General features: G+C 41.2%; 1 protein-coding gene across 2 annotated transcripts in view; it reads right to left on the bottom strand.

The window, feature by feature from the left end:
* GORASP2 (golgi reassembly stacking protein 2) overlaps positions 1-24,628 on the bottom strand; it is a 36,296-nt gene extending 11,668 nt beyond the window's left edge. The window contains exons 1-5 of one of the 2 annotated variants that reach the window (XM_077829494.1): positions 24,467-24,628; positions 6,079-6,159; positions 3,181-3,384; positions 717-803; positions 6-136 (exon numbers count right to left, since the gene is read on the bottom strand). In XM_077829494.1, the coding sequence (XP_077685620.1) occupies positions 6-136; positions 717-803; positions 3,181-3,384; positions 6,079-6,159; positions 24,467-24,529 (566 nt within the window). In that variant the 5' untranslated portion in view covers positions 24,530-24,628. Of the gene's footprint in view, positions 1-5; positions 137-716; positions 804-3,180; positions 3,385-3,881; positions 4,124-6,078; positions 6,160-24,466 lie in introns of those variants that run through there. The other variant, XM_077829495.1, reaches the window with a different exon arrangement.
* Positions 24,629-24,895: the final 267 nt, after the last annotated feature.

Genomic DNA, 24,895 nt, shown 5'->3' with positions numbered 1-24,895 from the left:
CTTACCTGCCTTCTCCACCCCATGCAGAATTGGGGGTAATAATCACCTCTCGACAATTATCCGTGTCTGTGTTGTACACATAAAGTTTTAATGGTTTTCCTTCATGTGTTTCAATGAGAGAGAACAGATCTTCAGACTGAAAAAAAATAGGAACATTGCAAATTGGTTAATTTTTTTAAATAGTATTTTAATTTTAGGATCTATAAACATGGAAACTGGCATCTCATAGGCTCCACTGCAGAACTAGCAGAGCCTGGCACCTCTGAGGTGTTTTATTGCAGGACAAGAGCCTTAGAGCATGTGTGCATGTAAAATTTCAATATACTCCACAGATAAAATAGTTTATTTACATTTTCAGACTGAAAACAGATGATAAACTACTACATTTGGTACGATAACTCAGATTTCAAATCAGAATAAAAAAATTAAAGTTTAAATTATGTTTTACTACTTGTTTAATTCCTAATAAATCTTTCAAATTATTTTTAAAAAGTGTAAACTAATCCCATCTTATTATATGAAGGCATTTTAAACAGCATTTTTAAACTCTAAAGTTATATCTGTGTACTCAGAAATGTAGACTTGCTGTGCCAGAGCTCCTCCAACTAATTGGCAAAGAATGTCTATTAGCACAGGATACTGAGAAAGTTGGGCTTAATATTAATATTGCCCTGGTATTCTGCTTCTTGTAAATGAAACTCAAAAAGTTATACTACCTCATTCATGACAGTATCTGCTCCGATGACATAGTCACTATGTGGTCTAAGACCTGCTAGTGCAGCAGGAGAATTTGATTCGACTTCCTAGTTTCAAGATATAAAATTACAGAAGTTAAATATGCTCAAAGTATTAGCAAAGACAGTAATAAAACCCTTCCCAAACTTTGAGTTTAAAGGAATTAACACACACAAAATGTAAAATGTTCCAAATACTTAGTCCTGTTTTAAAAGATACTGTAAGATATTCAAAATTCCTACTACAACAGTACATATGTAAAGATAAGATTTGATAAGATATCCCGCAGACATATGGATCTCTGATTTGTCACTATTATTCCCTGCCACACAAAATGTTTTGACTCCAGTCTTCAAGCTGGAGGATGTGCTGGGGAGACCTCAATATTTATGCAAAAATAGTATTAACTGTTTAGTGTATTCTTACAATGTTAGGTTATTACAAACTAGATTGCACCTTTATTGAATTTTAGGATGTAGCTACAACTATGTTATACGATGATACCTGAGAAAACATTACTGGATACAAGCCAAGTGCCGAGGGAGTTAGCTTGTTTATGACCCTTGGACTGCAGCCTGACAGTCTGGTCTATTTGCCTTTGTTTTATGAATTGAAGGATGCGTATGTCTAGGTGTATGTATGTGTATGAAGGATGTGTACTGAAGGATGTCAAATGGTAGTTGTGTGTTGTATGGAATTTTCCACAGGCATATTTGATTTTCAAATAGAAATTGCTGCAACTGGGAAAACATCATTTACTTGAATAGACAAAGCTTATCACAGAGCAATACTTCTTCGGTATAAAATATCAATGGGCAAAAAAAGTTTTATCCCTATCAACATTTTTTGCAAATAGTTAGTCCTGACTTCAAAATGGTGTTAAGAGCAAAAAACAAAAAACGAACAAAAAGGTCATGAATAGGGATGTGTTATCCCAGTCATAAACTAGGAGTAAAGTGGGTTTCTTTCAATAAACACAATTACAGCTTCATTTTTCAAATGTAAAAGAACATTTATGGTTGGGAAATATTTTACAGACAACGTTACTTATAACATGTTTCCACTCAAAAATAAAACCTCTTGTAATTCTTTAGATTATTACAGTGCATGAACCTCTTTCAGATCTATATTCACAAATATTTTGTCTAAAGTAAGCATCTAATGTCATAACTTCCTAATGCAATTGTTATGTTAATAGGAAATGGTTACAGACCAACACAGCAAGATCAATTGCTTAACTACCTATCTAAGAAAATATTTTAAAATAGAAATTTATATTGATGCAGTATTTCAGCAACTCCTCACAAAACAAGAATCACCTCTTCAAAGATTAACTTAGTAACTCTTCCAGTTTGAGGACAAGGTGGAAGAGGTGATATCTTTTATTAGTCTGACTGCCGCTGATGGAAGAGATAAGCTTCCGAGCTTACGCAGAACCAAACCCGAAGAAGAACTCTGTGTAATCTCAAAATGTTAAGACAATTTTAAAAACTTTGTAAAAACTAGGAACATTGAACTTTTCAACAGGAATTGAAATTCTGTTTTTAACCCTAATGAAACTGAAGAAATATCTCAAATAGAATAAAAAAAATTAAAACCTCTAACATGAACATTATCTGAGAGAGTCCTGCCACAAAAGACCACAAGCACTTAGAAGTGTGCTACATATTCATTAAAGGGACTGAATGTTCAGGAGCTGAAGGTGTCAACAAAACCAACTCATGAAGCCACTGAGTCAATACAAAAAGGATACCAATGAATATTTTAGTCTAACCCAATCCTAAAAAGGTGCACCTTGGTCTCCAGTAAAGCTATGACCCGAGAAACTCCCAGCGATAAAGCTACCACTGCTCATTCGGGGTGTTTGTTTTTTTTATCACCGAGAGAGCTCTCCCCAGCAATAAAGCACGTCTACGCTGCCCACGTCACAGTACGGTTGGGGCTGCGCTGTAACATGGGTAGTGTAGACATACCCTAATTGTAAGGATAGTTATGTACTGGAATAAGTTACCAAGACATGGGAGGTTGTGGAATCCCTGTCACTGGAGGTTTTTAAGAGCAGGTTAGACAAACACCTACCAGGGATGGTCTAGGTTTACTTGGTCCTGCCTAAGTGCAGGGGTCCCTTCCGGTCCTACATTTCCGATTCCGTGACTTTGCTTACTTGTAATTGTGGTGACTACTAAGGTATGTAGATGAACCCGTGTCTAAAAATAGTGGGAGCCACATCCCTAAGTTGGCCTACCATTTCTAGTTTCTCTATACAACATTTTTTTAGTAACTTTGGAGATAAATTACTTGGCACTGAATAGCTAGCCTTCCCACTCCACAGGTGCATGTTTGTAACTTATTTTCAGCTAAAAATTAACAATAAATGCAATATGGTTAATAAGTTGTAGGCAATGACTTTTTACAGTAGAGAAACCTTGAAAAGATTGTACGTACCAATACATGCCATACATTTTCATTGGCTCCATCAAAACTGCAGAAACGAATACTCACTCCCAGCAGGCCCTGTCCACCCCACATATTACTGGGAGTTACTGATGTTTCTCTCAGTTCCAGCGTTTTGCTACTGTACACTTGCATTTTTACAGGCTTTTCAACATTTGCTTTCAACAGATCCTTGAGTGTGTCATTGTCTTTATTCTGGAAGTACACATACAAATCACTTTGGTTTATAGTGTTTAACAAAAGTAGTGTTCAATTTTATAGCACCAAGTTTGCATTTCAAAGGTCATACAGAGAACACTGAGATTAGGAAGTATTTATTGGATTTCTCTACAGTGGCTTTCATATTAAAAAATTTCAATTCCTCATAGTTTCCTATCAAGTAATTTCCTTAACTTCTCTATTCAGAAAAAGAAATATACCTAAAGTTTTGTCTTGATTTTTTTACACACAAATCACCCAAAACGTAAGCAATTCAAAATTAAGGAAATTAATTCTTTGTGCTTTAATGTGATAGGAATCTGGCATTGGTAAGCAATGATCTGTCTTATGCAATACATAAACTTAACATGGGGTAAGTAATTATTAAGCTTCCAATCACTTTGTATACAAAAGTCTTTAACTGTAGGGTTAAAGTGCTGAACAAGCAAAACAAGAATTGTAACAGGGCCATTCAACATGATGTACAAACTTACTTTTTGTTTGCTGCAGAAGTGCAGAGTGACAGTTTCTTCTGGACTTGTGAAAGTAAGCAAGCTTTCAAAATAGACATTTTATAGATAGACTAATGTTCCTATAGGATAGTGATATTCAGAGTGAGGCTCACAAGCCACAAGAGGCTCTTTTAATGAGTCTCCTGTGGCTTTTTGCAGCACATAATATTAAAACCCTGTGATTTAATTAACAACCAATCAGAATGTTTTACTGTTATTAACCAATTGTAGTTGATAAAATAATACTTGGTCAGTCATTTTGCTGTGAAAATAATTATATATATAAAAAATAAATAAAATGACTGACCAAGTATTTATATATAAATAAAAACTATTTCCCCATCATACTGTTTAAATATAAATATAGCACAATAAATGACACATTACTGTGACTCTCTTGGGTAATGTGATTGCTAATTTGACCCCTGAACCACTTAGGTCTGAGTATCACTGCTATAGGATCTGAAACAGTCCAAGTAATCTTACATTAATTTGTTTATTCAAAAACCATATAGGACACACAACTGAGCCCAAATCTAGCTCGAAATTTTAGCTCTTATTTAGTTGCAAAATAAAAGCACTGAAATTCAAAATGACTTGGCTTAAAACATAAATGTTCTTAAAGTTTTTGGGAAAAGAGTTGTTCCATAACTAACAGGATATTGCAAATAGCAATTCAATAGCCAAAAGCTAGCCCTTCCAGATGTAAACAATAATCAAAACATGCAAAGTAACTATTTCAGACATATTTAGTTCAAGGCTATAAAATGTTTACATTTACAATACAATGTTAGTATAAGATGTCCACTTGTAAAAACAAGCCTTGTGGTTCAGAAAACTTTTAGAATGATATTTCCAGTTTACTTTGACTTCAAGTGCCTATTTTCTTTGCTTGCATTGGACCTATGTAGAATGCAACCAGAACTGCACTTTGATCATAGAAGGTCCTTGTTATTTCCCCCGTAGGCTTAGAAGTCTTCTGCGCTGAAAAGCCTGTGGAGATGCAGTTATCCTGCATTACAAACACTGGAAGATGTGGCTCTACTAAGGCTGTCCTATCTTCCCTTTTAGAAGTTCTGATCTTCAATCACCTGCTATCTAAAGTCAGAGAGGAGCACCTGTGTAGTTCTTCTTTAGTTATGGCAGCAGCATCAAAACAGTGCACAAGATTCACTTCAGTGACTGCAGAATGCACAAAATCTTTTTCGTTTACTCAGCGTGTCCCACAGGACCTGTTACCCTCTCTGGCAAGTGGCCTGTACCACATGGGAGGTGCCATGATCAGATTATAGATCTGAAAAAGTGAGTTCAGGTACACCAAGTATTCCTATTTTCCTCCTAGTTAAACTCTGCTCTGGCAGAGTTTGAGGAGTCTCGCTGAGATGTGACCAGGTCTTCCTCTTCCACTCTGCCAAAATCCAGTGCCAGAGGGACTCTAATGTATGTTTCACCTACTCTCCTGTCCACAGAAGATTCAGGATCCATTCAAATGGGAAGGGACCCTGCCCTCAGAGGGGAGAGACACAGCTTGGATCACTGCATTCTCCTTCATTCCTGTTCGATAATATTTGCATGTCAAGATACCAAAGTCCAGAAGCTTTGATCAGGGTGGATAAAAATCAATGTTTTCCAAAAAATAATTTAAAAAAATATATAAATCATAAAATGGTGATTGGAAAAATCTAACATACTAAAATGTATAATTAATAGGAATGTGAAAATAAGTTATATAGTTGCTGAAATAAATGTATATCATTATTGTGTACCCTCCTAGGTATCATAAAGATGTACCAAATCTAGTGTAAAGGCTCTATTTAGCTGTAAATGAACAATGTTTCAACGGTTATGTCAATCAACAAGAATGCACCTTTCTTTAGAAAATAAGAAGTACAAATGGATGATTAAATAGATGATTTAGATGGAGCTTTTCTACTTGGCAATTTAAATCAATCCACCCTGGTTTTGATCAAGACAAATGCTGTTCTCCAGTTTAAGTTTTGCTGAAAGTCAAGCTGCTGGATAAGTGACTCAAGACTAACTTTTTAAGTATTTAGATTTGCCAATTTAGATAAAACAATTCAAGTAAAATATGAACTCAAAGTTTAGCAAAACCAGATTCTCACCACAAAAACTTATGGCTTACATGCAACTAGACTGTTACAATACGCAATGAACTTACCAATCTTGAATCATTAATAGAAACAATAAAATCAAAGAATGGCTCCAGTCCAGCCCTATGTCCTGGTGAATTTTCTTGTACCTATCAAAAAAAAAGTTATAATAGAGGGGGATTTAGTGGAAAAATTACAATTGTATGGGTATTAAAATTTGTATTTTACAACCATTAACTCCTACTATTGCAAACCGTATAATTTTAGAAGTCACACAACACCCAAGTACAGTAGTTGAGTCTCAAAATTTGAACTGCCTTGAAATAGCTTGTTGGGAAAAATTCAGTCTTAACAAAATACATCATTAATTTGTTGGGAAATCAGTTATACAAGGTAGCTACTATTTCTCACCAACATTTACATTTTATTCTTCTGCTGCAGGTAAATAGCTCTAGATAACTGGTAAAATTATGATTCAAAGCCCAACTTTATTCAAGCCTGCCTTTTACAAAAAAAAAAAAAAGTTAAATCCTTCTTAGCTTGTTCTGTTTTAGCATCATTAGGAGACAGTCAGCGCCACATCCTGAAATGTTAGAACCGTGGGTCGGGACTCCAAAGTGGGTTGCAATCCTGTTTTAATAGGATTCCCAGGGCTGGCTTTAGACTTGCTGGGATCCGGGGCTGAGGTCGAAGCCAAAGTCTGCCACTCAGGGCTGAAGCGCTCAGGTTATAGGCCCCACATGCGGGACTGAAGCCCTTGGACTTCAGCTTTGGCTCCCCCCCTGCCCAGGGCAGTGGGACTTGGGCTTTGGCCCTCCTGCCTGGTGTGGTAGGGCTTGGGTGAGCTCAGGCTTTGCCCCCCCCCCCCGGGTTGTGTAGTAATTTTTGTTGTCAGAAGGGGGTCACGGTGCAATGAAGTTTGAGAACTGCTGTGTTATAATGATTGCAGTGCACCTTTAAGTGGGGGGGAAGGGGTGACATCCAGCTTGCCAGGGAAGAGGGAATAGTGCTTTACAGGCAGGGCAGGGGTGGGGAGAGAGGCTCAGAAGCTGCTGCAAAAGGAGGAGTGGGGTCAGCATGCTGATGCTGACTCATCCCCCAAGGACCGGAGTTGATAAAGGGCAAGCCCAGTGGGAGAAGCCCCTTTCCTCCAGACCAGGTGGAGCAGCACACACCCTTCCTCCCTCAGAGGGGCAAAACACCAAGTTTGGTTGGGACCTGTTGTGGACATTGCACTAGCCGCAACTTTCTAGGGGACTGGCCTAGGTGGAATGGGGGTTGAGCACTTCACCTTCCCCACAGCAGTTTAGGGAGGGCTTTGTTATGGGAGTAGGGAAGGGAGTTAGGTTAGGATGATGCAACTCATGAAGTAAGTGTGCGGCAGATGTCCAGTGCAGGTACTCCATAGGGAAGGGATACAGTGACCAAATAAATGGCTTGGTAAAGGACTTAAAAAGGAGATGTGGTTTAAAGGAGCAGAAAGGGGGGGAGGGAAGGGGTGGAAGAAGATTTGTGGCCCTATGAGTGGTACAGCATGGAGCCAACCCCCCCTTTCTTACAGCCCATTTTAACCCATGTTCCGGGGCGGGGGAGAAGAGGAGGAGGAGGAGGAGGAGGAATGGTAAGATCCCAGCAATGGGTTGGCTGGGGGACCTGGATGGAAAAAGAGGGAAACTGGCGGAAGCCCCCGGGCAGATATTGAATGAACATGGAGTTACCTGCACTGTACAATTTTACCTGCCGAGTAGTCCCAGACATCTAAAAATAATAAAGTTATGGCCTGATTAAAACCCTACCAAGTGTCTCCGGTCCTCCTTTTGGTATAGCCGCACAACTGGAATACACACTATCCCATGAGTAAGCTGCACTCGTCAATATTATGGACAAAAACTGGGCATCTGCCAACTATAATTAGTTATATGGCGTATAAAAACAACAAAAAGTGCCTTTTTACAACCACATCAGCTCAGATAATCTATCATCATAAGAAGAGAGCCTAGATATCTTAGGCTCTCAACCTTTTTCTTTCTGAGCGCCACCTTCCACATCCCCCGCAACATGCTATAAAACTCCACAGCCCAACTGTGCCACAAAAACTGGTTTTCTGAATTAGGGGGTAGCAAGCAGGGCAACTGCCTGGAGCCCCTGCAAAGCTACATTGCTCAGGCTTCAGCCCCAGGTAGTGGGGCTTTGGCTTTTTACCCTGGGCTCCAGTGAGTTTAACACTGGCCCTGCTTGGCGGCCTCCCTGAAACCTGCTTGCGGCATCGACCCCTGGTTGAGACCCACTGTTACTGACTGCACCCAGGAGCTTGAAATCTGCTCCTAATACAAAATAGAATAACTTTAATCAGAAACTGTGACAAGCATCTTTGTATTTACATGGACTCATGCGGTACCAATCTAAACTACCATAACTTCAGACCTGAAGAAGAGCTCTGTGTAGCTTGTACCTTCCATCAACAGATGTTGGCCAAATAAAAGATATTACCTCACCTATTCTGTCTCTCATATCCCAGGACCAACATGGCTACAACACCACTGCAAATAACTTTAATGAAGATGCTAAATTATTCCTCCAACTGTTCCCTTCTAACATGATTCATTTCACCCAATGGCTTTATTGTTTATACTCTACATTCATCTTTGAGAGGTTTAAAACAGTTTAACATTTTCACAGAAGAGAGTTTTCTTACTGTGTATTTTCTGCAGTCTTAACAGAATTGGTGCCATACTGGTGGTTAGTCCTATGTCAGTCTGATAATTGCAAATTTGCTTTGCCTAGAGGAATTTGGTTTTCCTAATATGGGCTACCTAGAGTAAAATGTTCTACTATGGAAAAATCTGACACTTACTGTCACTTTACCCTAATGTGTTCATGCATTTTTACAGATTATGCATACACAAAACTAGAACGTGAAACATCTTTTTGTAATTGGTGAGTGAGTAGCTTTCCACGGGAAATGTTGTGAACCTAAAACATTTCTACTTTACTCAAGCTTTTACTAAACAAATAAACACACAAACACATAGTGTATCAAGAACCTGTTAACATTCAGAATTTAAATTCTGCAATTTGAGTGCCACATAGCTTTGTCAAACAGCAGCAGCACGAAATTAATGTGTCTCTGGTCAGTTTCACAGCAGCAATTTAGAACCAAAGGGGCAAAATGAAACTATTAGACCAGTTACTTGCCTGTAACTTAAGCAGAGAAGACTGCCTACTTTTCAGTATGCCTGCACACTAACATATACAACAGAACTTTGATGACTGGTTGCACGCACATTCCCTTGGATACAAAACATTCAGGGCTGTATAGACCCACAGCCCTGATTCATTACTCACTTTCTTGAACCACCTTGAAGTCCAGTTACATAGACTCCAAATATTGCCTACAAGTATCCAAACTCTTGGACAATTGAATAGCATTGGCCCAAAGGTGGTGAGTCTGAGTACCATCAAACTAAATAAAAAATGAACACTACACTAGGAACCTGAGCACTGGATCAAGATAAAAAAAATCAGGGCTCTTTATGGCCTAAGAGTACAGACAGAACTCTATGTAGCAGATATTGGCGAAATGGAAATCACTGGGGCAAGCTTTGGCAGTTGATTAGGCTTTAGTAGATTGTGCCCAGAGGTTATCACAGAGTCACTAACTATTATAACCATGTCTTAATGCAAAGTGTTTTCAACTGAGACATTTTTGAAAATCCTACTAGACACATATCTGCATCTTACCTAAATCTTTGAAAATCTGTCAATTCACTACCTACACTTAATACTTCCTTAGTTTAACTGCAAAAATTGTTTTGATAAGCTTACTTTTTTCGCATGTATCCATTACATTTACAGTAGTTTCATTTAATAAAATTTTTAAAAGCTATTTTTGTATATTTTTAATTGAAATCCAATTTCCTCTCCAATGCAGCTTGACACAATTGAGTAAAAAATCATCTAGTAAATAAGAAATGCATCATTCACCATTTCCTAACATAATACAATTTAAAAATTAAGACTCTGAATAAATGTATGCTAACCTATATAATTACTTAATAGAGGTGTATCCTCCTGGCTAAGAAAAATTAGCATCAAATTTAGTATAAGGCTATATTTGGTTGCAAACAAACATGTTTTAATTAGGACTGTCAATTAATCGCAGTTAACTCACATGATTAACAAAAAAAATTAATCGTGATTTAAAAATTAATCACAGTTAATCGCATTGTTAAACAGAATACCAATTGAAATTATTAAATATTTTGGATGTTTTTCTACATTTTCAAATATTTTATTTCAATTTATAACACAGAATACAAAAGTGTATAGTGTTCGCTTTATATTTATTATAAATATTTCCACTGTAAAAGATACTTATTGTATATACTCATTCATAAGCCGAATTTTTTTAGTAAAAAAAGGGATGCACCAGAGAAGGGGGTTGGCTTATGAACAGGTATAGAGAGGGGGCAAGGAGCAGGCCGCGGCCGCGCTGCCCGGTCTGGCCTGCCGGAGCAGGCCGCGGCCGCGCTGCCCGGTCTGGCCTGCCGGAGCAGGCCGCGGCCGCGCTGCCCGGTCTGGCCTGCCGGAGCAGGCCGCGGCCGCGCTGCCCGGTCTGGCCTGCCGGAGCAGGCCGCGGCCGCGCTGCCCGGTCTGGCCTGCCGGAGCAGGCCGCGGCCGCGCTGCCCGGTCTGGCCTGCCGGAGCAGGCCGCGGCCGCGCTGCCCGGTCTGGCCTGCCGGAGCAGGCCGCGGCCGCGCTGCCCGGTCTGGCCTGCCGGAGCAGGCCGCGGCCGCGCTGCCCGGTCTGGCCTGCCGGAGCAGGCCGCGGCCGCGCTGCCCGGTCTGGCCTGCCGGAGCAGGCCGCGGCCGCGCTGCCCGGTCTGGCCTGCCGGAGCAGGCCGCGGCCGCGCTGCCCGGTCTGGCCTGCCGGAGCAGGCCGCGGCCGCGCTGCCCGGTCTGGCCTGCCGGAGCAGGCCGCGGCCGCGCTGCCCGGTCTGGCCTGCCGGAGCAGGCCGCGGCCGCGCTGCCCGGTCTGGCCTGCCGGAGCAGGCCGCGGCCGCGCTGCCCGGTCTGGCCTGCCGGAGCAGGCCGCGGCCGCGCTGCCCGGTCTGGTCTGCCGGAGCAGGCCGCGGCCGCGCTGCCCGGTCTGGTCTGCCGGAGCAGGCCGCGGCCGCGCTGCCCGGTCTGGTCATGTGGCAGGTGGTCACAGGGGTTACACCCCTGACCCCCAGCTTCTCCCCCCTCCCCAAAATTTCCTCACCACTTCCTGTCCCGGCCCCTCAGGGTAAGCAGCTGGTGTGCCGGGACACTTTGTTTACTTAGGTTCACCTCTGTGCCTGCAGATGCTCGAGGTAAACAAACCATCTTGATCCGCCAGCAGCTTATCCTGATGGCCCGGGAGCCAAAGTTTGCTGACCCCTGAATTATAGGGTCGGCTTATGAATGGATCATAAAAATTTTCCATTTTTACTTATCTATCTTGGGGGGATCGGCTTACAAATGAACTCGCTTATGATCGAGTATATACGGTATTTCCTTTGTTTTTCAATTCACCTCATACAAGTACTGTAGTGCAATCTCTTTATCATGAATATGCAACTTACAAATGTAGATTTTTTGTTACTGCACTCAAAAACAAAATGTAAAACTACAAGTCCACTCAGTTCTACATCTTGTTTAGCCAATCAGTAACACAAACAAGTTTTTTTACGTTTACAGGAGATAATGCTGCCCACTTCTTATTTACAATGTCACCTGCAAATGAGAACAGGTGTTCGCATGGCACCACCACATTGCTAGGTATTCACGTGCCAGGTATGCTAAACATTCGTATGCCCCTTCATGCTTTGGCCACCATTCCAGAGGACATGCTTCCCATGTTGGTGGTGCTCGGTAAAAAAATAATGCGTTAATTACATTTGTGACTTAACTCCTTGGGGGGGGGGGGGGTGGTAATTGTATGTCTCCTGCTTTGTTTTACCTGCATTCTGCCATATATTTCATGTTACAGCAGTCTCAGATGACAACCCAGCACATGTTGTTCATTTTAAGAACACTTTCACTGCAGATCTGACAAAATGCAAAGAAGGTACCAATGTGAGATTTCTAAAAGTAGCTACAGCACTCAATCCAAGGTTTAAGAATCTGAAGTGCCTTCCAAAATCGGAGAGGGACAAGGTGTAGAGCTAGGGTGACCAGACAGCACGTGTGAAAAATCAGGATGGGGGTGGAAGGTAATAGGAGCCTATATAAGACAGAGCCCCAAATATCAGGACTGTCCCTATAAAATTGGGACATCTGGTCACCCTATGTACAGTATGTTTTCAGAAATCTTAAAAGAGCAACAGTCTGATGTGGAAACTACAGAACCCGAACCACCCAAAAGGAAAATTAACCTTCTTGGTGGCATCTGACTCAGATGATGAAAATGAACATGGGTCAGTCTGCACTGCCTTGGATCATTATCAAGCAGAACCCGTCATCAGCATGGAAGCATGTCCTCTAGAATGGTGGGCGAAGCATGAAGGGACGTATGAATCTTTAGCGCATCTGGCACATAAATATCTTGCAACACTGGCTGCAAATGTCTGTTCTCACTTTCAGGTGACATTGTAAACAAGAAGCGGGCAGCATTATCTCCTGCAAATGTTAAAAAACTTGATTGGCTGAACAAGAAGTAGGATTGAGTGAACTTGTAGGCTCACTGTTTTATTTTTGAGTGCAGTTATTTTTTGTATATAACTCTACATTTGTAAATTCAATTTTCATGATAAAGAGACTGCACTACAGTACTTATATTAGGTGAATTGAAAAATACTATTTCTTTTGTTTCTTTTTTACAGTGCAAATATTTGTAATAAAAATATAAAGTGAGCACTGTGCACTTTGTATTCTGTGTTCTAATTGAAATAAATACATTTGAAAATGTACAGAACATACAAATATTTAAATAAATGCTATTCTATTATTGTTTAATCGCATAATTGCAATTAATTTGTTTAATCACACGATCATAATTAATTGTTTTAATCGCGCAACAGCCCTAGTTTTAATAGTGTATAATATAACCTCTAATTCAGGGACTCCCTGCAAAATTCCTCTGCCTCCCTCACGCAACCCCCACAGTATGTCAGGGACTCAATGACCCTTCTATTCCCCACATACCAGGGTTCCCATTCTCCTACCTTGTTAGGGGTTCTGTGTGCACCCCCATTTCCATGTTTCCTCATACCATGGTGATGGGTCTTCCATTCTCCCCCCCCACCCCCACCAGTAGTTCTGGTTCTCCCATTTCTCCTTCCCCCATGCCAACAGCTCTGCATACCCTTCACTGCCCTCCATACCAGGGAACCCCAATCTCCCCGCCAGGAGTTGTGTAGCCCCTCATTCCCCCATGGCTACCATTCCTGCCTCCTCCACACCAGGGTTGTCTCCCATTCTCCCAACAACCAGGGATTCTGAGTGCCCCCCCCCCGCAGGTCTCCCCCATGCCAAGGGCTGTGTGTGCCCCCAGACACAAAGTCCCCCATTCTCGCCACATGCCAGGGTCTTTGGATGCAATCCCATTCTCCACTTCCTCCAGTCTCATATTTTGTCCTCTCTTTCAGGGTGTCAACATTTTTAAAACTATTGGGAGGATCAGCAGAGATGCTACTGGGGGTTATGGTGGTGGGTGTAATTATGCTGGAATGTGGTAATGGCTGTCAGCGGCCAGTTCTTTGATCTACAGACAATTACAGAGGTATTTGCCAGTACTGCTGCCATTACTAACCAGATGCCAGAGGCTGTGTTATCATCCCCTTTCAGTTTTCCTGATTTCCACCAAAATCGCTAGGGTTCTGGCCACTGAGCCCTAGAACACTCCCTTAAATTTTTGAATTGATCAGATGTGACCATCAAAAGTTCTTGTGTACAAACCAAAATGCCATTGGGTAGAGTGTTAGATCTCATAACGCTCTGCCAAAAAGTGGTTATTCTTCACACTACCTTGACTAGAAAAATCACTAAACATCAAAGCAGCATCTCAAAAAGCTTAATCAAAAGCCAGCTAATAATTTGTTTTCAGTTGCAATCAAGTTTCACCATTTATTATTTGAATTGCACAATATATCAATTTAGTAGCTGGTGGCTTGTCTAAAGCACACATTTTAACTTATGAACTTACAGTATGCCTGTATAATGTATTTAATAGGTCTACATAGTGTTCATGTGTGTAGTGCGAGAGAGAATTTTGTTTATTATAAAGATTATTAATAGAAATACTTATTTGGCCAACAGGTTTATTTAATAAGGGATCAGAAACACTTTACCTTTTTAAAGTGCATTAGGAACATTGTCACACTACAAGAAACTGGCAGTCTATTCCTTTAGTAACAGCTGCCTCAGGCCCACAGAAATGTGGTTTGTTGTTGAGATGGAACCACTCAACCAACCAGTAGAGTGCTGAGCATGGAGCCTTGTCAGTCATGATTCAATAGTGAAATAAACAAGCAAACAGGCCAGCCGGTTGGCAAAAAACAAACACAGCCAACATGTCAGGAGGCATTGAATAACTGTCTGAGAGAGATACGTACTTGGGAACCACTGGAAGCATTTCTGTGTCTATGGCTGGTCTCAGATTGCCTCTGCTTTCCCCACCTCTCCTGTGCAGAATTGCACTTAAACATATTGTTCTCTAGGCCCACCTCAGAATGCCAATATGCCCACCTCAGAATGCCACTTCCTCACTCCAGACAATCATCACTACTCACTTCATTGTAGGCTTAGGCCTTGTCTTCCCTAGCTAGAAAATGTGTGTTCTTTACCTTGGGGTAACCAATATGCATGAGCTATCCCAAGGTAAAAACCATACTGAAGCCAAGGAACTTCAGTTTTTCCACACATTAAACTAAGTGGAGTCAGAATTATACCCATATCTGGGGTTAAATTCACCAAATTGACCTCACGGTAAAACTAAAGTGCTTTGTTTTCATTTTGTTTTTACCTTGAGATAGCTCATACATGTTAGCTACCCCAACATAAAAAGCACACCTATTTTCAGCAGTGAGGATAAGGCCTCAGAGAAGTTTACTCAAGTTGCTGAGCTCATTTTTCCATACTACGCAAAACCCTCTCTGTGATGGTGATGAATAATAAGGGTATTGTATGACAGAATGGTCAAGATTTTCAGTTCTGGATTTTTAATGTTAGGCTTCTAAATCCATATAGCTACACCTAAAATAGTCTGATTTTCAAAGGTGCTAAGTCCCTACAGCTATCACTGACATCAATGGATGCTGTAGGCACTCAGCACCTTTGAAAGTCAGGCAATTTATATAGGTTCCTAACTTTGGATTAGGAGCCTAACTTCATGTACCTAAGTTTGAACATTTTAGTCCAAATCCATGGATTGTAAGTCATTTTCAGCAGCAGAAAGTTTGAATTGACTTTTACAGGAAACACTGCTAAAGTAGTATCCAGTTTATCACCTGCAAGACAGTGAAAGTAAAGCAAAAAATTGTGTAGGTATGTAGGCTGTAATAAAACTATTATGAATTGCTTGAATTAAAAGTAAGTTTTCAGAGCTGATGGAGTCATTTTTATCTCTGCCAGCTTTTTTACTGCATTACATGGTACACAGTTGTATTGAATTCCTTTATGAAACACCTACTTTTCAAGAGCAAAAGCTTCATAAGTGAATTGATCTAGAGGTTTTAAGAAAATAAATCCACATACTCAGCACTGAATTTCACTCAATGTACAGTTCATATAGACTGGCCTTTAAAAAAATAACTATTTGCTGCCTTGCTATAAGATAACTAAGAAGTGTTGAAGTAAAAAAAAAAAAGAAACCCTTGGGAGTATTTATACTCTGATTCCCTTTGCACCAAAGCAGGGAAAAAAGTACTCTAATATAGGTTTCAGAGTAGCAGCCGTGTTAGTCTGTATTCGCAAAAAGAAAAGGAGTACTTGTGGCACCTTAGAGACTAAAATTTATTTGAGCATAAGCTTTCGTGAGCTACAGCCTTTTGTTAGTAGTCTCTAAGGAGCCACACTCCTTTTCTTATTACTCTAATATAGTAACCTGTAAATCACGAGAGGTCAACTTAAATATCTTTATTTGCGACAAAGAAATTGGCTGAATCAATACAACCGCATGTCCAAATTGATTACTCATGCAAGGATACAGAGCAACTGGAATAAAATGGAGAGAATATATTATTTTCAGACTTTTACTCTCCATTTCGTCTTGAAAGTGCAGAAACGAATGCATAATTGGTCAAAACAGAAAAGACTGTTGCCTTAATTAGCTAAGTGCACACAAGAAATAAGAAGCCTGACACTGTTTCTAGTGAAAAAACACAGTAGGCATTCCAATAACAAGACAAACGTTACTGGGGAGAGGTTATAGAGGTAAATAAGATTGAATGTTGTCAGCCTGAATGGGGTTAATAAATTAACAAATCTAAGGGCATGTTATACAATCAGCAAATACAAAGCTAATGGCAAATGTGAGGAAGTTTCCATTCCTAGAGGGCATACCAGAGAAGAGAAATTTTCCAACAAAAGCTTGGTTCATAAAGCATACTTGGGAAAAGATTACTTAGTTTAATGGTAACAAGGAAATGTAACCCAAAGTTAACTACTTTAAATTATATAACCACAAATTTATTGTATTTGAGGATTCTCCCCTCCTCACCACAAAAAGAAAAAAGTTACAATATAATTTTTAGTTTTCAATTTATATTCCTGGATAGCCCTAGAAAGACAACCCCCAGCAAAGTTTCCCACTTAGCACGCATATAAACAGATCATTTCCCTCCACCACCCTTGTGCTTGAGTATTCAATATATTCAAATGCCTATATTTCTTTTTCCAGGTGTACAAATAATAAGGCTTATAATGAAAATACTACATTAAATATAGCAAAATCAACAGGAACCACCACAATGAAATGCGAAAGGCATTTTAGATCATCCAGCCATCCCTTTTCCAAGGATGCATACTCCTAATACTTTTCCAGTCTAGTCTGAAATGGCCTGAATAGTGGTGCTTCTACCAGTTTTCTTGGGAGATTTCATAGTCTATAGGTCTCAGCACAAAGCCGTTTTCCCAGATACTAATCTTAATATTATCTTTGCTTAATTTCCTCCCATAACTTCCAGTCAACCCTTAGGGCCATTCTAAACAATCCATTGGTTTATTTGTTTTTTTTAAAACATCCTTCTAACTTTTCTTCCTCTTTAGTTATTCACCTAAACTACATTTACTTTCTTTTGAACCTCCTTCATAAATCCATTCTCACCAACACTATCAATCGTTTTTTGTTTATCTTTTCTGAATTTGCTCCAATTTGTCAACATCTAATTGAGACAAAGCAATCTATAGTCCAGTAGCCAAACAGATATAGTTTCACGAGGCAGTATTCCCCCCCCCCCATGGCCCTATCTGAACTGAATCCATAACAGAAGGCACCTACAGTTCAGCTTTTCATACTTTGCCCTACACTTTTATTAAAAAATATTAAGCTCAGGGAAGATACGCTTCAGTGTAAGTTAACAAGAAACACTTAACATTTTAGGTCTCTGAAAGCTGATCCATGCAGACAGATCCAATGAAGTCAATAGGGTTATGCCTGCACAAAGCTCATTGCAGGATATGGGCCTTAAAACATTCATTTTAGGGAAAATATTTTAAACAAAAAAAGCTCTTCAATATTTCTTGTCACTGTATATTATACGTGGGTAACTAAAGCACTCCTTTACTGTTGTGAAAAGCTTCCATTTGATTTTTCCTACACAGCATTAACGCAAACTCCCAACTACATAAAAATAGGTGTCATTCAATCGTGAGGTCATGTGCTATTTAAAGAGATTTTTTTTTAAATATACAAGTTTGACCACAGTAGCAAAGAAAGTGTATTATGGTGTTTTCAGAATAAGTTAGCAACAGAGAACAAAAATAGTGAGAAATACAAAAATCATGTCTACCTGAGCCTATAAACTGAATTTACAGTGATGAAAACCTCATTATCCTGAATTTCTGACATGCCTCTACAGATCACATTACATACAAATGTTAATAAACACAATGTATTTCAGTTGTGCTGTCTGAAGATACTATACCAAAATTGAATTAAAATGAAAAGGTGTCTACCTGACTAGAAACAAAACATGTCACATTTAAACAAGAGTAAAAAGAAAAAGGAGTACCTGTGGCACCTTAGAGACTAACAAATTTATTTTAGCATAAGCTTTCGTGAGCTATAGCTCACTTCATCGGATGCATCTCTAAGGTGCCACAGGTACTCTTTTTCTTTTTGCGAATACAGACTAACACGACTGCTACTCTGAAACCTTAAACAAGAGTGCAATTTCAACAACAAAGCGGATTATACCACATGGAAGACAGTCAATTTGTTAGTGTTCTTTAATCAGAGGGCAAATTAACCTATGAACTAATTCTGATCTTGCCGTTTTAGAGATGTACAATAGTAAATTGTGCCGAATAGTTATACTGTGCCCTTCACTTAGGCTGTACCTAAATCGTGGGTTTGTTTTTTTTTTAAATTATTCCATACTGAGCATACCAGTTTCCTCCTCTCAAATTCCAACCACCTCTGGCATGAAACACAGCAGCCTTTCTGTACTTAAATACAAAATTGTTTCAGTAGGAGAAATGAAGCACATGCCCATTTGAACCCTGCATGGAAAATTGTAGGTACACAGAACACAATTACCCATATTGAGATCTGGCCAGTACTCCAGGGTTTTCCCATGGGATTTTCATGAGAAAAGGAGATTCACAGTTCTTCTGAAAGATGATCCTTGCTCAGCACAGTATTCAATATATACTTCTAGGAACACCTCCTTCATACTGGATCACTGGCTCAGTACAAAAATCACCAGCCTGTAGGACAAGTTTACCTTGGATGCTTCTAAGCTAAGCAGGGTTAGACCTAGTCAGTTAGCAATATGGGAAAGTTACATGAGATCATATCTAAATGTGGTATGGCTACAGGCCATATATATAGTGAAAGATATCAATGGATGATATTCCAATCCATTCTCATTTACTTTAAGGGTATTTACTCCACAAGTACACAGAATACAAGTGTCAAGGTTCCTTCCCCACTCTGAACTCTAGGGTACAGATGTGGGGACCTGCATGAAAAAACTCCTAAGCTTATTTTTACCAGCTTAGGTTAAAACTTCCCCAAGGTACAAACTATTTTACCTTTTGCCCCTGGACTTTATTGCTGCCACCACCAAGCATCTAACAAATATATAATAGGGAAAGAGCCCGCTTGGAAACGTCTTTCCCCCCAAAACCTACACCCCCTTTCCTGGGGAAGGCTTGATAAAAATTCTCACCAATTTGCATGGGTGAACACAGACCCAAACCCTTGGATCTTAAGAACAATGAAAAAAGCAATCAGGTTCTTAAAAGAAGAAGAATTTTAATTGAAGAAAAAGTAAAAGAATCACCTCTGTAAAATCAGGATGGTAAATACCTTACAGGGTAATCAGATTCAAAACATAGAGAATCCCTCTAGGCAAAACCTTAAGACACAAAAACAGGGATATATATTCCATTCAGCACAATTTATTTTATCAGCCATTTAAACAAAACAGAATCTAACGCATATCTCACTAGATTGCTTATTAGCCCTTTACAGGAGTTCTGACCTGCATTCCTGCTCTGGTCCCGGCAAAAACAACACACAGACAGAGAGAACCTTTGTTTCTCCCCTCCTCCAGCTTTGAAAGTATCTTGTCTCCCCATTGGTCATTTTGATCAGGTGCCAGCGAGGTTTTCCTAGCTTCTTAACCCTTTACAGGTGAAAGGGTTTTTCCTCTGGCCAGGAGGGATTTAAAGGTGTTTACCCCTTCCCTTTATATTTATGACAACAAGGAAGTCCCTTTTATATCAGTCAGGAATTCTATGAGTCTCTCATAGAGTAATTAACCTTCAGCATCTCTGAATTTTTCCCATATATGGAGAGAGTGGAATTCTAATAAGACATGGTACCAAAAGCAAGCATACCACGTGTACAGAAGTGATGCCACTGTTGCTACCGCCAATGGTAGGGTTCTAAAGTGAGTTTTCCCAAAAATCTAGTATTGAAAGGCCAAGTTTTCTTTCTTATCTATCACTGGCTAGCCTTTGCCTGATAAACTTTTCACACCCTGTGCATAGTAGCTACTTATTGTATCAACGTTCATAGCACAAATCCTCCAGCAAAAAGCTACAGTGCTGCCCAATGTACCAGGTACATGATTCAAAAGGCATCTTCAGAACTGCCCCATGTTTCTGGTAAACCCTCTATAGTGTCAATGGTCCAGTGGAAGACTGTATTTGACCACAGTGATGAATATATGCAACAAAGGTTTTTGGAAAAAGAGAGGAGAGAAATATGAAGGGATACTAAGAACCTGCAACTGTAGCTGTAGTTATCAAGAGTTTCTCTCCCTGCCTGGAAGTTACTTTGTTATACAATCTGTAACTCCTGTACTGCTTTCTTACCACTTTCCTCTCAGCACTTTCCTTAACCTGCCAGAGCCCATATAAAACATATTACTAGCAAATCAATTACATTTTAAAAATCATATAGTCAATTTCCAATTAAGTATTGGATAAACTCATACAAGCATAATCTAAACCACAACAGCTCATCAAAACAGAGTGATCTGAATTATGGAATAAAGTCATAGATTTGCTTCTTTATCAGAAGCACAGTGTATTCATCTTTAGAACTCTGGGTAATTATTTGAGCATTAAGACAAGCACAATACTATGGCAAGAAAGGACAAGTGAAGTCAAAGTAAGGCCACCCATCCTCCTTAAGCTTTTTAACATTACCATCCTTACAAGCGTCTAGAAATAGACCTAATGAAAATATCAACTTTAAGGATAAGTACTGAACATCTGTCCCCATGCGAACCAGGCTATGAGAAGAAATAAGCATATTCAGCCTCCCGACCCCCTGACCCTCCTGTGGTCATACCATATCCAGCCTTGTCATGACTAGTTTGCACTTCTCTACTTGACAATTCAGCATGCAATATGTTGTTGATGTCACAGCAACTAACGAACCCCACTGGAGCATAAAGCTAGCCTAAAAGGGAACAGGCAAAGTGGAAACATTCTGTTTTAATATTTGGCATGTTTTGGACCAGGCAGTTGTGCATTATGTTATAAACGTTCTCTCTTTGTCCTCCCATCTTCTGAGATTAATTCCTGTCCTCAATTTACAGTGGTACCTTGAAGGCATACATAAGTGGATCATGTTTCTTTGCACTCCCCTCTTCTCTTATTTTTGCTATGTAAATCTGGCACCTAATTACTGTGTGTTGTCCAAACTATAATATGTCCTCATGTTGTCTGTTTAGTTTACTTATTACTTTACAGAGAAAATAAAGACTGTTGTTCTCTCTTAAGGAAAGGAATAGCCTTAAATTGTGAAGAAAAGAACATTATAAAAAGGCTAGAATTGAAGGAACAACAATTAGTAATAACCCAAGATTCCAAGCCGCATAAATATCAGAATATGCCTCTGTGGACTAAAATGTGATGACTAAAATACAGAACTTGATGAAAAATGATACAATGTTCTGGGGGTGAGTGTTTAAAATAGACAGTTTTCTTCCCTTATGAAAACAGGGCCTTTTAGAAAAAGTTTTCCACCATTGCTAATTCTGCTTCAGCTCCACTGGTGTTTACAACATTGGGAGCACTTGGACAGTCAACCTGCTGGTGTTTAAACATTGCGTTCATTAGACCTGGCCTGAATAGGGATTTGTGACAGCATTAAAAATGCCAGTAGCACATCCACACTAAGGATTATCAATAGTAAAAAATATTTAGAAAGGTTCCCTAATGCAAATAGGTCTTAGAGGCAAGATGTTAGACAGCAATCTTGATCTAATGAACACATTCTAAAACTCTAGTCAAGACAAATTAGCCTGTTCTAAAGTAAAGTTTAACTAGTTGAATTAAAGCCTGGGGGAACCTAGGGTTCACTGCGACCAGCTAATGTGTTAGGAGGACACATTAACCTTCAGCATTAAAATGAAGATTTTAACACAGTAAAAACATCTTTTTTCCTGTTGTAGACATAGTCTATGTCTCTGAACACAACCCCAAAGGGAGCATAACAACATACATTGCTTACACAATGAAGTACAAACAAGGGGTAAGTGGTTAGTTATCCTGCCAATAGCTTCTACAGAAGTAACGTAGATACAGTATCAAGACACCAGAATTTATGAAGTTACATCGTTTTCTTGTACAACTACCGTTTTATTCTTCCATTTTTGTTGCAGTAATAGAAAGGACACTGAGCATTCCTGGAGTCAGACTCAAAGCATGAAAAACTGGGGGTGGCGGCACTGCTATGGGTACCCGCATAGCCCCACAGTATGCCAACATTTTTATGGCTGACTTAGAACAACGCTTCCTCAGCTCTCGTCCCCTAACGTCCCTACTCTATTTGCGCTACATTGATGACATCTTCATCATCTGGACCCGTGGAAAAGAAGCCCTTGAGGAATTCCACCATGATTTCAACATTTTCCATCCCACCATCAACCTCAGCCTGGACCAGTCCACATAAGAGATCCACTTCCTGGACACTATGGTGCTAATAAGCGATGGTCACATAATCACCACCCTATACCAGAAACCTACTGACCGCTATTCCTACCTACATGCCTCCAGCTTTCACCCTGACCACACCACATGATCCATTCATTGTCTACAGCCAAGCTCTACGATACAACCACATTTGCTCCAACCCCTCAGACAGAGACAAATACCTACAAGATCTCTATTAAGCATTCTTACAACTACAATACCCACCTGCTGAAGTGAAGAAACAGATTGAGAGAACCAGAAGAGTACCCAGAAGTCACTTACTACAGGACAGGCCTAACAAAGAAAATAACAGAACGCCACTAGCCATCACCTTCAGGCCCCAACTAAAACCTCTCCAACGCATCATCAAGGATCTACAATCTATCCTGAAGGACGACCCATCGCTCTCACAGATCTTGGGAGACAGGCCAGTCCATGCTTACAGACAGCCCCCCAACCTGAAGCAAATACTCACCAGCAACCACACACCACACAACAGAACCACTAACCCAGGAACCTATCCTTGCAACAAAGCCCGTTGCCAACTGTGCCCACATATCTATTCAGGGGACACCATCATAGGGCCTAATCACATCAGCCACACTATCAGAGGCTCGTTCACCTGCACATCTACCAATATGATATATGCTATCATGTGCCAGCAATGCCCCTCTGCCATGTACATTGGTCAAACTGGACAGTCTCTATGTAAAAGAATAAATGGACACGAATCAGATGTCAAGAATTATAACATTCAAAAACCAGTCGGAGAACACTTCAATCTCTCTGGTCACTCGATTACAGACCTAAAAGTTGCAATTCTTCAACAAAAAAACTTCAAAAACAGACTCCAACGAGAGACTGCTGAATTGGAATTAATTTGCAAACTGGATACAATTAACTTAGGCTTGAATAGAAACTGGGAGTGGATGGGTCATTACACAAAGTAAAACTATTTCCCCATGTTTATTCCCCCCCCCCTTCCTCAGACATTCTTGTCAACTGCTGGAAATGGCCCACCTTGATTATCACTACAAAAGGCTTCCCCCCTTCCCCCCCCGCTGGTAATAGCTCACCTTAAGTGATCACTCTCGTTACAGTGTGTACGGTAAAACCCATTGTTTCATGTTCTCTATGTATATAAATCTCCCCACTGTATTTTCCACTGAATGCATCTGATGGAGTGAGCTATAGCTCACGAAAGCTTATGCTCAAATAAATTTGTTAGTCTCTAAGGTGCCACAAGTCCTCCCTTTCTTTTTGGGTGTTGAGTGTCACCGCACATGGCTTTTATAACATCAAAAAAGGTAGATGCACTTAATATTGCTGAAGTTGGACACGGACAAACCATAACAAACCCTGAGCTGAGGCGCAGAGTTACCTCTACTTTTAAACAAACACGAAGCAGGTTTAGCGGAATCGCCCTCGCAGTCACAGGCAGGGCTTTAAACTCAACCTGCGGCTCGGACATCAGGAGACCCCAGCGCAGGTCTGGGAAGCAGGTCACTCTTGTAGTGACCGCGCTGCAACTTTCTCTCTACCCGACCCTGGAAACTGGCCAGTCCCAGCGGCTCCACACACCTGGGCCCGGAGGCGGGCGGGGGAGACCCGAGGCAGCAAGTCACTGAGCCAGGCCCGGCGCCGGGGCCGCCCGAGAGAACCGGGGACAGAGGGGCCCCCTCCTCCGGACCCCTGCTCACGGGGCCAGCGAAGCCAGGCCCACCCGTGACACCCGCCCGCGCGCCCTGCCCGGAGCCCGCCGGCCCGAGCGGCGCGGCTGCCGTTAGGCCCCGTGGGGAGGCAGGCCCGGCCCCGCGGGCTGCCCCCGGCCCCGCGCCTACCCGCAGGACGTGGTAGCCCTCGGTGCCTCCGCCGGGGATCTCCACGCTCTGCGAGGCACCCATGGCTCGGGCCGGCGGAGGAGGCGGCGCTGCTCCCCTCACAAAGCGCCGCACTAGGGACGTGGCACTCTCTCCCTCAGCCCCGCCCCTGCCGGGGAGGCGGAGGAGCGGGGGATGCTGGGAGTCACAGGCACCAGCCATCCGCTCTCGGGACAGCGCCACCTGCTGGGGCTGGCGGGCGCCAAGGCTGGAGTGGGGACGGGCTGCGCGGTGGTTTGTGGGACAGCCGGAGCCTCACCACCCTCGTCCCACCAGGACGTCCTATGGTGGCCGTCGCCGGACAGTCTTGTCACCGAGCAGCGCGCCCGCTCGCGCTGCCGGAAGGAAGGGGCTGCCAAGGATGGTTCTGTGCCCAGCGGGCTCTGAACA

This window comes from Eretmochelys imbricata, chromosome 11 (assembly GCF_965152235.1).
Source record: "Eretmochelys imbricata isolate rEreImb1 chromosome 11, rEreImb1.hap1, whole genome shotgun sequence".
Classification (NCBI taxonomy): Eukaryota; Metazoa; Chordata; order Testudines; family Cheloniidae; genus Eretmochelys; species Eretmochelys imbricata.
The sequence above is the reverse complement of the archived record's forward strand: the minus strand, read 5'-3'. Positions and strand labels throughout refer to the sequence as shown.